The 15,982-nt window shown below is 24.1% G+C and overlaps 3 protein-coding genes across 8 annotated transcripts in view; 2 read left to right on the forward strand and 1 right to left on the reverse strand.

Annotated features, from left to right (window-relative positions):
* Positions 1-1,722, forward strand: part of LOC126901421 (histone H2A.V) — a 2,439-nt gene extending 717 nt beyond the window's left edge. Inside the window, exons 3-5 of the mRNA XM_050677850.1 lie at positions 899-1,012; positions 1,083-1,212; positions 1,272-1,722. Coding sequence (XP_050533807.1) covers positions 899-1,012; positions 1,083-1,212; positions 1,272-1,333 — 306 coding nt within the window. The 3' untranslated portion in view covers positions 1,334-1,722. The remainder of the gene's footprint in view (positions 1-898; positions 1,013-1,082; positions 1,213-1,271) is intronic.
* On the reverse strand, positions 1,691-11,770 carry LOC126901409 (prosaposin). Of its 2 annotated transcripts, XM_050677830.1 has the most exons (18): positions 11,362-11,770; positions 11,172-11,274; positions 9,153-9,300; positions 8,874-9,083; positions 8,684-8,809; positions 8,445-8,609; positions 8,144-8,365; positions 7,941-8,084; positions 7,745-7,871; positions 7,439-7,671; positions 7,221-7,355; positions 6,965-7,160; positions 5,977-6,158; positions 4,442-4,613; positions 4,181-4,371; positions 2,384-2,495; positions 2,057-2,154; positions 1,691-1,997 (listed from the first exon to the last, which is right to left on the reverse strand). In XM_050677830.1, the coding sequence occupies exons 1-18, from the start codon at positions 11,414-11,416 to the stop codon at positions 1,836-1,838; spliced, it is 2,781 nt and encodes a 926-aa protein (XP_050533787.1). In that variant the 5' UTR covers positions 11,417-11,770; the 3' UTR covers positions 1,691-1,835. The 2 variants fall into 2 exon arrangements, with proteins under 2 accessions (XP_050533787.1, XP_050533788.1); XM_050677831.1 differs by lacking the exons at positions 1,691-1,997; positions 2,057-2,154; positions 2,384-2,495 and adding exons at positions 2,909-3,182; positions 3,497-3,691 and having other exon boundaries at positions 11,362-11,755.
* Positions 11,771-13,973: 2,203 nt separating this feature from the next.
* Positions 13,974-15,982, forward strand: part of LOC126903016 (calaxin) — an 8,006-nt gene continuing 5,997 nt past the window's right edge. Inside the window, exons 1-2 of one of the 5 annotated variants that reach the window (XM_050680900.1) lie at positions 13,974-14,066; positions 14,385-14,543. In XM_050680900.1, coding sequence (XP_050536857.1) covers positions 14,500-14,543 — 44 coding nt within the window. In that variant the 5' untranslated portion in view covers positions 13,974-14,066; positions 14,385-14,499. The other 4 variants (XM_050680899.1, XM_050680902.1, XM_050680901.1 and 1 more) reach the window with 4 other exon arrangements.

Consider the following 15,982-nt stretch of genomic DNA (forward strand, 5'->3'; position numbering starts at 1 on the left):
TTTTTTTTTTTTTTTTTTGAATTTTTACGAGTACACAAGAGTTGCTATGGAAACTACCAGTTTGGTTAACTTTTCTATTCCTTAAATGAATGTGAACTATAATTTTTAAGTAAAATATTTCAGTGTGTACTTACCTCAAGTTTCTAGGATTGATGAGTTATAGTGATAATTTAAGACTTAGTCATTTAAAAATATATATATGAATTATTAATGTATTTGTATATACAGTTTACCAAAATTTGTGTTGTTGACATTTCAAACTTTTTAAAGTTTTTTATTATGGTTTTAATAATTCTTAGTTCTGAAATTTTTATTTGTAGTTATTATACAATCCTTAAAAATTCTTATATAATGGTTTTATTTAATATTTAGTCTCGTGTAATAATTTTCTATTTACATTTAAATTGATTAAACTAAATTGCTTTAAAATAGTGAATTAAATTTTTTTAATAATTAAAAATTAAATTATTATTATATAAATAATTATTTACTTGACATATGTTAAGAGGTGTTATTTTTCTTTCTGTTAGGTTCTGTAAAAAACTTTCTTTATTTTCATTGTTATAAAATTTTGGAAGAAACTGTCAAATTCCTAAATTTAAGTATTAATATTTGTTTTTTCCTATTGGTATAATTTTATATAGTCATATTATAGTTATTTATTTGTAAAGAAGGTAGTTCTTTTAAATTTAATATTTTGATTTGTTAATTAAAATTAAGGTTAGATTAATAAGATATGATAAAAAACTTTTTAGTAGTTTATCAATTATTAGTACCAATCTTTAAAGGTAACAATTTAAATTGTAGCAGATATTTTACTTTGCACTTGTAATTTTATGATTCCATTATTTTTAGATATAAATTAAAAATTACTACTTTAGTTTAAATAATTTTTCAGTTCCCTGTTGGAAGAATTCATCGTCACTTAAAAAATCGTACTACTAGTCACGGCCGTGTTGGAGCTACTGCTGCTGTTTACAGTGCTGCCATATTAGAATATTTGACCGCTGAGGTAATATTTTATTTTATTTTATTTTATCATTGTGTGTTTAATCAATATTTGTTGTATTTTATAATATTAGGTACTTGAATTGGCTGGTAATGCTTCTAAAGATTTAAAAGTAAAACGTATCACACCCCGTCATTTACAGCTTGCTATCAGAGGAGATGAAGAATTAGATACCCTGATCAGGGCAACAATTGCTGGAGGAGGTATTTTAATTAATAGTTTTACAAATAATTTATATACTTAATTAATATTATTATTTCAGGTGTTATTCCACACATTCATAAATCCCTTATTGGTAAAAAGGGATCACAAAAACCTCAATAATGTTAATTCAATACCCAAGACTATTAAATGTAATAATTGATATTTGTAAGCTAATTAAATTAACTTGGTTTTCTTAGAATGATAACTATATCTTTGCTTGGTGCAAAATTGTAATTATACAAAAAATTTTAAAAAAAATTCTATTTACTACTTTTTGTGAGTGTTTCAAAGTATGACAATGGTATGATTTTATTTTATTAAACAAAATAAAACTAGACTATTTTTTTTTAATTATAATTATTTTTCATCAATATTGTATTAATTTAATATTGTCATAAATTGCATAAAAAATTTAAGTTGTACAATTTTTTTGTTGTATTATTCACTTGAAATATAAAATGTATGCATTTTTATATATATAAGTATAAAAACAAATTTATTTGTATAAATATTATGTTCTTTATTTAAAATACACTTAAGAAAATTTACTCTGGTAAAATATAAAATAGTATAAGAAAATTTATAGGTAAATATAATTTGATGGAAATTATTCAAAATGACACTAAGAATAACAATATCCTATTTCTATGCAAATTTGTTGAGTATTTATATCATCAATAATAGTTTTTATTATTTTTTCACTGTATTTCTCAATAAATGAAATGCAATCATCTTTATTAGGTAAGACATTACAAAGGGATTTTAGTCTGTAAACAATACTTTTCTAAAACAAAAAGATATTACTTTTAGTTAATTGTATATTCTATAAGTAATAATGCTTACCTCTGCTGGAGAATGTTCAATTTTTGCTTTTATATCATTAATTATATCCTTACATATTGTACATTTTGGATGAAATGCCTTGTATTTCATGACCTCGACTAAAAATATATTCACAATTTTATAGTAATTAATAATATAACTAATAAATTATTAATATACACAAAGCATATTAATACCCAACCCTCGTTCAAAAATTATAAATTTGATAGTTATATAAAAATTAACATTTTTAACTTCATTCTTTTCAATACCTAAGTATAATTAAGAAAAATTTTCGACTTTATTTATTAACATAAATTATAGTTTCTAAATGTTTGAATAAATTACTTTGGTTTCTGCACTCATTTATCAATGCCCCTACAATAAATGACTTGACTTTTTTGTTTTTATTTAAACGAAATTCTGTACAACTGACTTTCATGAAGTTTAACAAGGTGTCCTATAAGATAAAATAAAATATAACTGGTATGAAGTTTTATACATTAAATATTATTATATAAACTAGATAAATTTTCACAGTATGGCAAAGCTTATGGGAATGTTAATTAACGATCCTCCAACTAAATTTAGAGGTACCAGCCCCTATGACGATAATACATTTATTTACTAACAAAAGGTTAGGTATGACTTTTATCATTTTTCTACAGATTCGACCTTTATCATGAGTAATGAGAATTACATAGAAAAATAAACAATAGTTAAAAAATCAAAGTTACTAGTAGTTAGTACTATAAAAAATTTCAAGTTTTTTCTTTTTAAACATCCAAAAATTTTATTTATAAAAGTATTAGTTTAATTAGCTAAGTGATGTACTTTATAATGAGAAATAAAATATCAAAAAGTAATAACCAATACTCCAAAAATATAATTTATTAATAGCATTAACGCCAAGTACACAGCATTTATAAATTTATAATAATTATCAAAATACTTATTAATTTAATAATAGTAATAATAATTCATAAAATAATCAAAGTCTAAGTGTAAGATAATTTTTTAACATAAAATTAATGGTTGAATCATAAAATGAATTTTAGTTATTTATACAACAATATCACTTTAATTAATATTTCTAATTTTCGATGATTTGTACTTTCCATGTATTACGTTCACAAATCTTTTCAGCCTAAAATCACAAAATTAATATTAGTTAAGTAGAAATTTTTATAGTAATATTATTTAAATTTAATAAATTGTTTATACATTAAAACAAGTAAAATTAAATTAAAACTTTTATAAAAATAAAATCATGGTTCAGAGATTTAAATTAAAATAATTATTTAGATCTAATAAATTATTATATTTTTATTATTTTATCTTAAAGAAAAATAAAATAGAACAGTAGTACTAGTTGTACAGTTAAATGAATATTGAGTTCCTGTGAATTAGATTTATCCAAAACTAAATTCAATTTATCATAAACACAATAAATATAATTACCTTGCACGATTTTGCATTTTCTTTTGATGAACACCAATATGAGAAACCCAACAAACAATCTGAATTTTCTAATTGATTTACAGCTGCACTTTTATTTTTGTCACACATGGTTATTTTTTCACACATCATCCACGTAGGAACTTGATAATAAAGGTTTTGGAAAGTTTGCCCATAAGATGGAACCATCTCCAAACACTATATTAGTTTTATATAATAGTTTTATTTTGTAAAGATTTAAAAAAAAATTTAAAATAAAGGAACACTTAAGTATCACAACACCTAATCTCTTTATAAACGAATAATAAAAGTAATAACAAATTTTACTATACTTGAGAGAATATACCAAGTATACATAAATAAAAATTTTCAGTATCAAATTAAATTGTTTGGTTTAATTAATTTTTATAGTCATAAATTATTGTAAAGTGAAAATGGCAGCTAATACAAAACAACCAGTTAGACACGGCCATCAAGAATAGACTTATAAATATATTGGATATATAATAGAGCAAAAAGAAGCTAGTAGTAAGATTTGAACTGGGGACCTAGAACACTGCACTGATATTGCACACTATTATTCTACAATACACTAGTATTTTAGAATTATGATAAACTGCATTGGATTTTAAATAATATTAGCAATAAATAAGGATACAATAGTAATAACAAAATATAAAATTATACCTTTTCTTTGTGGGCAGCATCAATTTCATCACATAAATCAACAAGATCAATTTCATCAGCTTTTCCTAAAAGTTTTTTTGAATTACGATCCAAAACTTTAACAAAAGCTTCACAGACAACACACTCAGATGAAAAATCTAATTCTGACATAGCTTTGGAAACTTGTAATGTTTTATCAGCAGGTTTTTCAACTGTAACATAAATGTCATATTTATAAATTATACCAAATTTTGATTGACCTTTTTCTATATTTTGACAAACCTTCAGCTTCAACACACACCAACATGGCCATACATGCAATACCAGGATCAGTAGCCGTTTCAACGGCCATAATAATTTGAGAGTAATGTTGATTGACAAAATCTATACATTCATTTTCTTCCACATTAGGTAAAATTTTACAAGCTGAATCTATCACATTTTTAATACTCTCCTATTTATAAAAATGAAATTTTAAAACTATATTATATTAAACAGTTTTGATACAAGTAAATAAGTTAATCAGGAGAGAAAAGAATTTAGGTAAAGGCATCAAGAATGGAACAACTAATTCTTGACCTAACAGGTTGTTCAAAAAGTCCCGGGACTAACAAATAAAAACACTTTCTTTTCGCAAAATTTGAATTTATTCATCGACATAGTCTCCTTCGAGAGTGATACAATAATTCCAGCGACTTTCTAACATTTCCATGCATTTTAAATAGAACGATTTAGCTTTGCCTTTAAAATATGCCTAAGTTTTGGTGGTGACTTATTCATTCCGAGCTGAATCCTTTTCCCAAGAGCATCAGCTTTAGATTTGTGAGGAGGTAGTAGTCGCTGAAACCAGATCTGGATTATATGATGGGTAAAGCAGCAATTAAAAGCCTAAATCATGCATTTGTGCCATCTTTTTAATGGTTTGTGACACGGTGCATTGTCTTAGTGAAATAGGTTTTTTTTTCTTTGTCATACGCGGCCTTTTATTTTTGTGATTTCAGCCTGCAAATTCTCCAATAACACAATGTAGTTATCACTATTGATTGTTTTAGCATGTTCAAAATAATCAATCAATATAATTTCAAGTACATCCCAAAATAACGAGACCATAACCTGGCCTGCCTATTGTTAGGTTTTTGGCCGCTTTTAGGGGATTCAGTCCATGATGTTATGTTTCAGAAGTGTAGTGGTAGGGTGGATCCACATTTCATTCATCGTCATATCTCTACACAAAAATTCTTTATTATTCTTGTTAAATAATTCCAAACAACTCTGTGAATCATCAACACGTTTTTGGTCCATTGTTAACAAATGCGGCACCCATTTCGAGCATAGCTTTCTCAAACCCAAATGTTCATATAAAATATTATGTACACAGTCAATTGAGATCTTTAAAATTTCTGCTATCTCATGCACTTTCACTTTACGAGTTTGTGAATTTTTTTAATGTTTTCTGGTATAACTGCCTCACTTAGGCGTCCTGACCATTCAGCATCATTTATGTCTGAACAATCACATTTAAATTCAGAAAATCAGAACTTTTCAAACAACTTGTTAAAGTGTAAAGTTAGACAGCAACAACTAAATACTGAGACTGACGTTTTGACAATTAAATCTTAATGGGCATACTGGAGTCAATTAACCACGATAGCCAGGTCTTAATAGTTTAAATAGTTTTTAAATAATGTATGGTTGCATTTTTTTATTTAATTGTCAAATCATCAGTCATCAGCAGCGGAAGAGTTACCTTAATTTAATATTATATTTTTTACAGTTATTGAAAAAGTGATACCATGACAAACTATAAAATAATTCACCTGGTTTGATTTGTCTTCTACTACTTTATTTAAATATTTCATTAAAACTGTACATATAAGACAAAATGGGGTAGGTACTTTAGATTTAACAGGCATCTTATAATCATTTATGATCATTTGTCCAATATTTAGTCCTGGAAAAACAATTGTAACTTTATCTGTCTTAGCAATCATATTTGTTTCTGAAAATGTTAGAGTTGTTTTCATTAATAATATTAAGTAAAAAAACCAACAGCTTTAAGAATAATTCTAAAATATTAAATAAAGTATTTTAGCTTCAATGTATAGAAACTGAAAATCTAAATCATTGAAACATTTAAAGCTAAATCAAATTTAAGATTATTTTTATAAACTATACAATAAAAAGAAGAAAGACTTTCCAACAACTTTTCTTCTATGAGTAATTGGCCTTTAAAGTTGATAATCATGTAATTTTTGATGGATATGATATTCCACATAGATATATATGAATTTTTCATTTTGATTCATGTATTAATCAAATAATTAGATTGATTTATAATATCAATTAAAAAATACATGATTATCATTTTTAATATCTCAGATAACTTAGAGTAGATAAGTCAATGAAAGTCCTTTCACATTTTAATCATACAGTAGTGTAATATGAAGTCAGATGTCAACACGGTTAATGTCAAAAGTATTGTCAATAAAAATTAAGCAATAATCCATCCAGTTTTCAAAAAATTCCAATTATAAAGTGAAGATTATAAACATCAACATTGATTTATTTATGACAACTGTAATTTTTTGAGAAATTTCTCTCTATAATCAGAACTGAGGGGAATATTTAAAAATATGGTATTGATAACTTTAACTATATACATTTTGTCCAGTAGGAGCAGATTAATCTTTTATTACGAATACAAATGAAAAAAAAACACGACAGTGTAAAATCAATAACTATTGAACTACACATCAAAGCTAAAAAACAATATCTACTATTTTAATGGCATAAATTGATAGTTACCTATGTCTCCAGAATAATCTAACAGAGAAGCTGGTTCACAAATTTTTAAAAGTGTGCATATTTCTTGAGGAGTTAATTCAGCTGTTATCATATCAATAATTTGCTGGAAATTAGTATCAACCAAAGAAGTACAATTTTTTTTCCAGTGAGAGGGAAGTTTAGAACATAATTTTTCTAGTTTTTTAGTAATTTCAGCCTGATAATAAAACTAATAATTAGAAAAAAAAAAAAAAATTGTTGTATTAATTATGTGTACCTCGTTGTCTTTGTTAGTTATTTCAGATTTTAAAGCAGACATAAACATAACACACATTGGACATGCTTCAGAACTTTTGGTATCAGAAACTAAAGAAATATTTTTCACAGGGCATAATTTAAGTTCTGGGCAAATCTAAAATTAAATTAAAATAATTTAAGTTTAACTACAATTGTTATAAAAACTATTATTATTAATAAATAGTTTTGAAAACTTACAATTGATGGATCTACTTCTTGAGCAACTAATGAAATAAATGCATCTCCATATTGATCAACAAACTGTTTACATTCTGCAGAAAAAGATTTTGGTAATACTGTGCAAGATGATTCTAAAGCACTGCGTATTTCAGCTTCTGATTTGGGATCTGTCACAGCTTGTTGAACGTAATGCAAAATAGAATCACACACAAAACATGCAGTTTTATCTTTAGGCAAATCAACTTTATTAACTTAAAAAAAAAAAAAATTATACATAACATAACAAAATTAAATTTTAAATTAATACAATCAAATAATAGATACCTTTGACATGAATATTTTCATAAATTACATCAATGACAGGAGATTTCTCAACAGTTTGGACATTTCCTTCTTTTTTAAAGGAAGATACTTTTTCTAAGAGCTCATTGGGTAGAAGAGGAAAGAGTGGCTGAAAAAATATTTTTATTTAAATTATTTAACTTAAAATAATCAAATTCATTTTAAATAAAAAACTCACCACTTGGTTTTTGTAATTTATAGCCATAGAACCAGTCAAGGTGGTAGGGCAAATTCCAACGTCTTTGCAAACAACTTTACCATCTAGTTCACTGGTAAGGAACGTATAAATAACTTTATAGTTTTGATCAACCAAAGACAAACACTAAAAAAAATATTCAATTAATACATGTTTTTATTATTATTTTTTTTTATAAAACCTACTTCTTGTGAAAAACTTCCTGTTTGTTTACATAATCCTTTTAAAACATCATAAAATTCTTCTTCTGTTGAATTAGAAATAAGGATATCTCTAAGATGTTTAACTAATTGTTCACAAAATTCACAAGTTAAATCATCTCCAACCTTATTCTGCTGTTTACTACTAATTATCCCTCTTTCACCAGCACTACTAATTTCAACACCCATCATAGCATTTTGAGATTTCTAGTAAACAGTCAATAATAACAAATCATAAAATTTTAGTTATTTTACTTACTATTAAATAGCAATGTAAATAACTCACCTTGTAACCATCAGCATGTGGATGAAATGCTTCTGAACACATACCACTTAACATACATACATTTTTCTTATTGAATCCAGTTTTAAGTCTATCATATATAGCATCAAAATTTTTTAGTACAATAGCACTGCATGCATCAGAGAAGGTACTTAACTCTCCGCATAACTAATTTGAAAACATTTAAATTAAATACAAAAGATCTATAAACTGTAACTATAAGATTGATTTTAAATACTAACATTCCAAATTTTATGTAAAATGTCTTGTTTTGAGTGAGTTTGTATCATATTTTCTAATTTTTCCATTACAACTGCACATTTTTCACATGAATGATATTCTTCATCATAAAAATCAAGTCCAAGTTTCTAAAATGTTTGTTATGTTAATAATGGTTAAATTTAATAGTTAAATGTTAATAGGAAATAGTACTTTCTTTTGGTGGTTTTCTTGAAGAAGTTTATCAATTCGATCATTGTTGCATAATCCAGATACTGTACATACAACATTAGGATCCATTTCTGAGGCTAAAGTATCAACTAGCTCAGGTATAAACTCATCAGCTAATTTCTTGCATTCTACTTTTACAATTTTAAGAGGTAGTAAATTACAAGATCCATAGAAGACTTGCTGTATCTCTTCCTATATAATTTTTCAAAGTAATTAATAAATCATTGTTATAATTATAAATATCAAATAATGATAAAATACCATAGTTCCATTGCTAGTAAGAGTATCACGAGCTTCTTGTACCATATTTTTACAAATAGTACAAACATCATCATTGTCTTCTTGATACTTTTGATTTAGCCATGTTGTTTGAATACAATGTTTAACAGCTTTACAACCCGAAGCTGTGCTAAAATTGTAACACATTTACAAATATTTTATTTTATTTTGACACACTAACTTGATACTTAATTTATAGGCATTAATTAAAATTGTTTATGTCTATCTTACTTGACTAATAGTACATAAAAATATTTGTCTATAAAATGTAAATATAGAACTTCATACCGTTAAGAAGTATGAATAATTTATTTTATTTTATAAGTATTATAAAAGAAAATATAAAATGCTTTAGAAAAAAAAAAATTGAAATTAGATAATAAACAGAATAAAACATAATATATCATTTTCTAGTTTATTGTAGTAAATCTATAACTAATATTTATTTCACTTTTTTTTTTTTTAATAGGATATAATTGTTAAACTATCTTAAATAATAATACTATAAAAAAAATGATAAAGTTCAATATTTCTTAATTTTGTAACTAAAATTAACTTCTTTAAATTTAATATAATTAGTGATAAGTTCATTTTCATAACACAGAATACTGTTTTATTAAAACATAGACGCGCATTGTGACTTTTAGCTTATTTTATATTTTCAAAACTATTTAAAAGAACTTTTAATTTAATTATGTATTAACAGCTTAAGTTGTCAATAAATCATAATTTTAATAAAAAATTATAGCATTTGGGTCATTTGTTTTAAACATTTAATAACAAAATTATTGGTTATTTTTATAATACACAATAATTCATGAGAAAAAAAAACAAAACCAGTTTTATTATAAACTATTTTATTTTATTTTATTTTATTTTATTATATTGATAAATTTCTGTTTAATTATAAAAAAGAACTAATGGCTTAACTAAGATGCAGAAGTTTTAATTTACACAATCAAAAAAAAATTATAAATAATAATGATAATACATAAACATTCGTTATTTCATTATTTCTGGAACTCAAGGTTAACTAGTTTTATGATAGAAGCTACAGTAATAAATAATTAAATTTTATGTTAATACTGATTACTACTACCATTTTGTTCACCAAAATTTGAAGCACAAATATTAAATAATTATTAAAATATTAGTTTTTTTGTTAGGTTTTAATTTTAGAATTTATACTACAGCACGATTTGTTGAAGTTAAGAATAATTTATTAAAATATCTTATATTTATTTTTATTGAGACTAGTTATTAAATAAATAAATAATAATTCAAATTAGATTTAATTTTTAAGTTAAAAAGAAATTTTTAGGAACTAACGATATATGTGTTATATAGATTAAAAATAAATATTTAGTTTGAATCCTACAACTTATATAATAAATATAAAAAGATTCCATAAAAAATTTGTAACAATACTGAATTTTTTGCTCAAGACTTTTAGTAAAATTTCTTATCAACTCTACATAGTTTGTAACCTAATAATATAAAAACTAGTACTTAAGGTAAAACTAAAATCATAAATCTTACTAGCTATTTGACGTTTATATTTATATTTTGACATTGACTTTTTTTTTAATTCATAATTGGATGTTAACATTAAATAAATTAAAACATCATAACATGAAATATCAGATGGAATTATCTAATCTATTTTTAACATCTCAATATGTAACACAAATCATTAAGAGTCTAGATAGTCATTTTTCCACAATTTTTAATAAAATTTTGTATATACAATTTATTATTTGTTTCCGTGTTTATTTTAAGTACCCCATTTAATTAGTTAAAATAATTACAAAATAGTGATTAGTTAAGAATTCTTCTTCAAACTATTTAATGAAACTATTCAAAATAGTAGGTATACTATAATAATTAAATAAAAAAAAGTTATTTATAAATAGTACTGAGTAGGAATTTTCCAATAATTCAAATTCGTATAAATATCTTATGAGAAAATAAACTGTTTACTCAAAAATACTTTTCACTTACGTTATGTTTTTACACCAAAACGATGGGCCATAAGTACATTCTTTTTCCCCAACTAAATGTACGCCTCTTTTATTAACGATTTCTTCAATATTTAAACATTCACCTACAGATCGAATAAATTATTTGTATAAAAAGTACATTGTTTATACTAATTATTTATAGTCATATATTTTAGCTTTTAAAATCTTACCTAGAAGAAAGCATCCTAAAAACACGACCACAAAACAAAGTACATCGTTCTTCATGTTAAAGTTCAATAAATTTCACTCATCCAGGATTTTTAAAATTGCTTCACGAACTTACCGTTTTAAAACGAGTGTGCGCTAATCACACACGATATATAAGTGATTTAAGTTAAAACAAAGGTTGTGCAAAGTATTTGTTATTGGACAACGCGTCTGACGAACTCGAATGTATAATACGTAATGGGCCCACAACTGCGACGTTAGAGCAGTTAGTATATTGATAAAAAAAATTGTACCCAAGCGAAGGCAGTGATTATAGGTTCCTTTATATATGTATTAGTCATCATCGGGTAACTATTATGGTATTACTTTATCCGTGTTATGTTGCAGCTGGCTGCTGCTGCTGTTATTATCGATGATGATATTTTAATGTTATTGAACGATTTATAATACACCAATGGTAAATCTTTAATAGTGGATAGTTGGTAATGCATCAACAACAATAGTTATATTAATACTGCGCAACTGATAAGAATAAAGAAAATAAGTTGTTTCAGTAAGCTTTGAAGAACGACCTCTAAAATCTTTATAATCAATGATTTTATTTTATTTTTATACTTTCATATATATTATCACAGCTATTGAATCCAACATTAATTTATTTGTTAAGGGCCATCAAATTTTTTCTCACAATTTAATTCTATTAATTTTTTTACTTATTTATTTATTTAATATTTTCTAATATTTACACGTCAATTTTATATGAATAGTTAAATAGTAGTTATAATTAATTTTAATAATAACAATTATATTTGAGTTATTTTTATCTTTAAAAGTTGTAGTATTTCTAATAGTGTTTTTCGTGAAAAATATTATTAAAAAAATCAAGTTTTCGTTAAATACACAGTATTCTATTGTACTCGAATCTAAGTATGCTGACAAAAAGTTGATATAGTTTGAATTCGATGAGTTTGCTAAAAAATGTCGCTGAACATAAAATAGTTACCTACCTAGCACAGCTGTTATCGTAATATAGATGACTAATCAAAACCGATATGAGTAGTTCATTTATTTAAATTTTACTTTTCTATTTCCTAAACAATCTGTTTTCTCGAACAATTTGTTTTTTTAGTTTTAAAAAACGCTTAAATCTCCTAATAAGTTGTTATAGAATAATAAATTTTATGAATTATGCCCAATGGCTAAATAGTTACCCTAGTAATAATTCAGCTATAATATTAAGGCTGTTCGGTAAGTAAGGAAATGGGTTTCCGTTGTTCTTACTGTTTGTAACAACTGACCCATTTCCTTACTTACTAAACACTATATAACAGAGGCAATAGCTTCCCTTAAGGATATTTTAATAGAATTATGGCCGTTAACTTATATTTTATTTATGAGAACAGTTATATGTGCTTAAAAATCATACAGTTCAGTAAAATATGTACAAATAATACGCTTCCATTATATTGCGAAGCATTTTACCGTAGTAGAATCAATATGTCACAACTATTGCTCAGCTATAATTTTTGGCACTTTGTCTAAATACAAAACATTTGTTATGTAAGACGTAATTTGTTCCACTTTTTTTATACGAAAATATATGCTTACTAAATTGAATTTATTAAAACTAATAAGTATCTATTATTTATTAGCTACCAGCATCAGCTATAATTAAAATTCATAAAATGATTGAAAATATACGGGTCCTCTATATAATAATATTTACAAAAATATAAAATCACCCTAAAAGTAAAATTACAATCCAATCCCTCCCTCCTTATTATTGTTATATTTGAGATAATTTTTTTGAGCACTTAAAAATAAATTTAATTTTATTAACTCAAAGTAATAAAAGTACCAATAATTTTATAATCAATGTTAATTAATGTTCTTGTACAAAAATTAAAGAACTTATTTTCTATTCCCAGTTACAAAATACTATTAATGAATAGACATAAATCAATTGTTGATACCAAGACATATCTTTAAGAGTTTATTAAAAAATATTTTAAATAACGTCTTTAAATAAACAATAAATTGTAACAAATTTCTCTGGTTTATTTTTAATTTGTAATCTCTTTGAAAAAACATAAAACATTTTATGGTGTAGTGGAATACTACTTCATAAAAAGGTATGCAGCGACATAACAATTAAAAATATAACACAAAAAAAATATTAATTTAATAGTTTATAAATAAATAGATAAACCGAAATAAAATATTTATTATAATAATATATATAATTTTAATTTGAATTCTAAAAATGATTGTAAGTTAAAAATTATGATGAAAAGGTATAATTTCTGAAAATAATTAATTTAATAAAAAGTTATTTTAAAAAATAGTTTCATACTACATTTCAATACTTTTTAACCTTCAATATCTTAACTCATTTCTATTCGTGCTTCGAATTCAAGTGTTTTTTTATTAATAATAGATCTCCGTTTATCTTACCTATTTTTATTTTGTTCTACTCAAGTGTTTAAACATTCTTGTAACAATGATTTTCGTTGTAAAATTTTTTCTATAACATAATATTATATTTTTATTTACATCCAAATAAAAGTATAGTCCATCTTTTAATTTGTTCATTTATTTCATTGTAATATTAATAAAACACTATACCCTACGTTGATGATAATATTAAAAGAAGTATCAATAAAAGATTTATTTTAGTTAAATTAAATTCATTGAAATATAAAATTAAGTTAGTAATTAATTATTTATAACAAATAAGTTGTCAACATTCCTTATACCTGTAGAGGATAGTGTTACATAACCATTTACGTTCTTTAGATGACTAATTAAAAACAAATGTTTTTATGTTTTAAAATGAATGTTAACTTTCATGTTCTAATATTTATAGCATTGTATTCGTTTCAGTTTAATATAATAATTCAAAATTATTTTCAATTAAAAATAGCAGTTCTTATATATAAATACTAGGCTTCATCTAGCTAGGACCCTGCGAGCCTCATTTTTAGAAAAATATCAGAAATGTTATAAAAACTTAAAAAAATTGCAGCCGTTCTAAATTAGAGCACGCAGAAATCTCATAGTAGGTCAAATGAAGTTAAACGTGTTTGATCGATACATTTTTTATATGTCAGTCTTTATTTATTCAAAAAAGAAATTGTGACATGGCTGAATTTACGAAAACATTTATTGGACAAAAGTTTGATATGTGAGTACCTATAGTCAATTTAATTTTTTTTTCAGAATAAATCATCACATTATCATATATCACGTCATTATACACGATAAAAGAGAGAAACCGTTTTTTGTCGTAGCTATATAATCGAATAACTGTATATTTTCACAATTGCGTGTTCCTTTTGATTTTTACTGCTAAAATAAATTCAACTTTATAGCGTGATCTTAATGTATAAACAATATTAGTAATATTTAGTACATTATTTTTTCATAATATTTTTGTGACCATAATCTTATATACGAGAAAGTAGTAAGCGATGTTGTATTGCAGGAGCCAACCGTAACTCAAATGTTAAATCTCAATAGAAATTAATATTTGATGACTTTATCTAAATAGTTTTTTGGTAGGTTATGTAGTTAAACTGATATCAGTGTCATTTTTATTGATCTACTTAAGATTCTATAAATAATTTAACATAGTATTAACATTAAACTATCATATTTTATCACATATGTGTAAGAAATGATTTTATTTGTAACAAAATACATTTGATTACAATAAGATAAATAAACAGGTACTGTATATAACAATAAAATAATAAGTAAATATGTTTATTACTCATCTTGTGTCATATATTGTTAGTAAACGGTCATTTATCTTTCGTGTTAATACTAGATAAGCTAATACAATGATTTCTAACAAAATTTAATTTAATTTTTGTTGCAATGTATTATTGCAATGTTTACTCATGTTACTTTACTTTGTCGTTAAGTAAATAATACTTTGCTCTTTTCCTTATCATAATATTTATCAATATTATTTAAAATGGAATTAACAGTTTTTAGACAGTAGCTTTTTAATTTTCAGTATAATAATAATTGTTATTATTATATTAATCATCTTCCAATTATTGAAAGATGATTAATATTTTTATCAACTGTAGTATGAGTAATTTTGTTTGTATTTTAGTTATATATACATAAATATAAATGTATAAATTTTTGTATATATTTATATTATTTCAGTTTTACATTTTATATCTCATTAGTCAGTATACTATATTTAGTGTATGAAGAGTTTTTTTAATGAAGGGTACATAAAACAATGTTTACACGAACATATTTATATGACAACGTATATCATAGATTTACTACTACAGTTATACATTTTTTTCACACAAGTTTAATTCTTACTGATTTGTATCTGTAATCACGTATACTTATCAAGTTAAATAAAATCTAGAATTGTTGGCAACATAGTCACCAACCATAGCTGCTAATATTTTTTAAAAAATCGTATCGTCGTTATTAAAACATAAAAAATGTCGATAAAAAAAACATTATTTGATTTTTGTTGATTATTATTAATAAAGACCAGATTAAGAACACAACTTTTAGCTTCGATGCGAAGCTGAGAAGGTATTAATTTTACTATGATATGTTTTGTTTTATTATTTTTTTTTTTTTTTT

Source organism: Daktulosphaira vitifoliae, unplaced genomic scaffold (assembly GCF_025091365.1).
Source record: "Daktulosphaira vitifoliae isolate Bord-2020 unplaced genomic scaffold, ASM2509136v1 Scaffold_3, whole genome shotgun sequence".
In the NCBI taxonomy this organism is placed as follows: Eukaryota; Metazoa; Arthropoda; class Insecta; order Hemiptera; family Phylloxeridae; genus Daktulosphaira; species Daktulosphaira vitifoliae.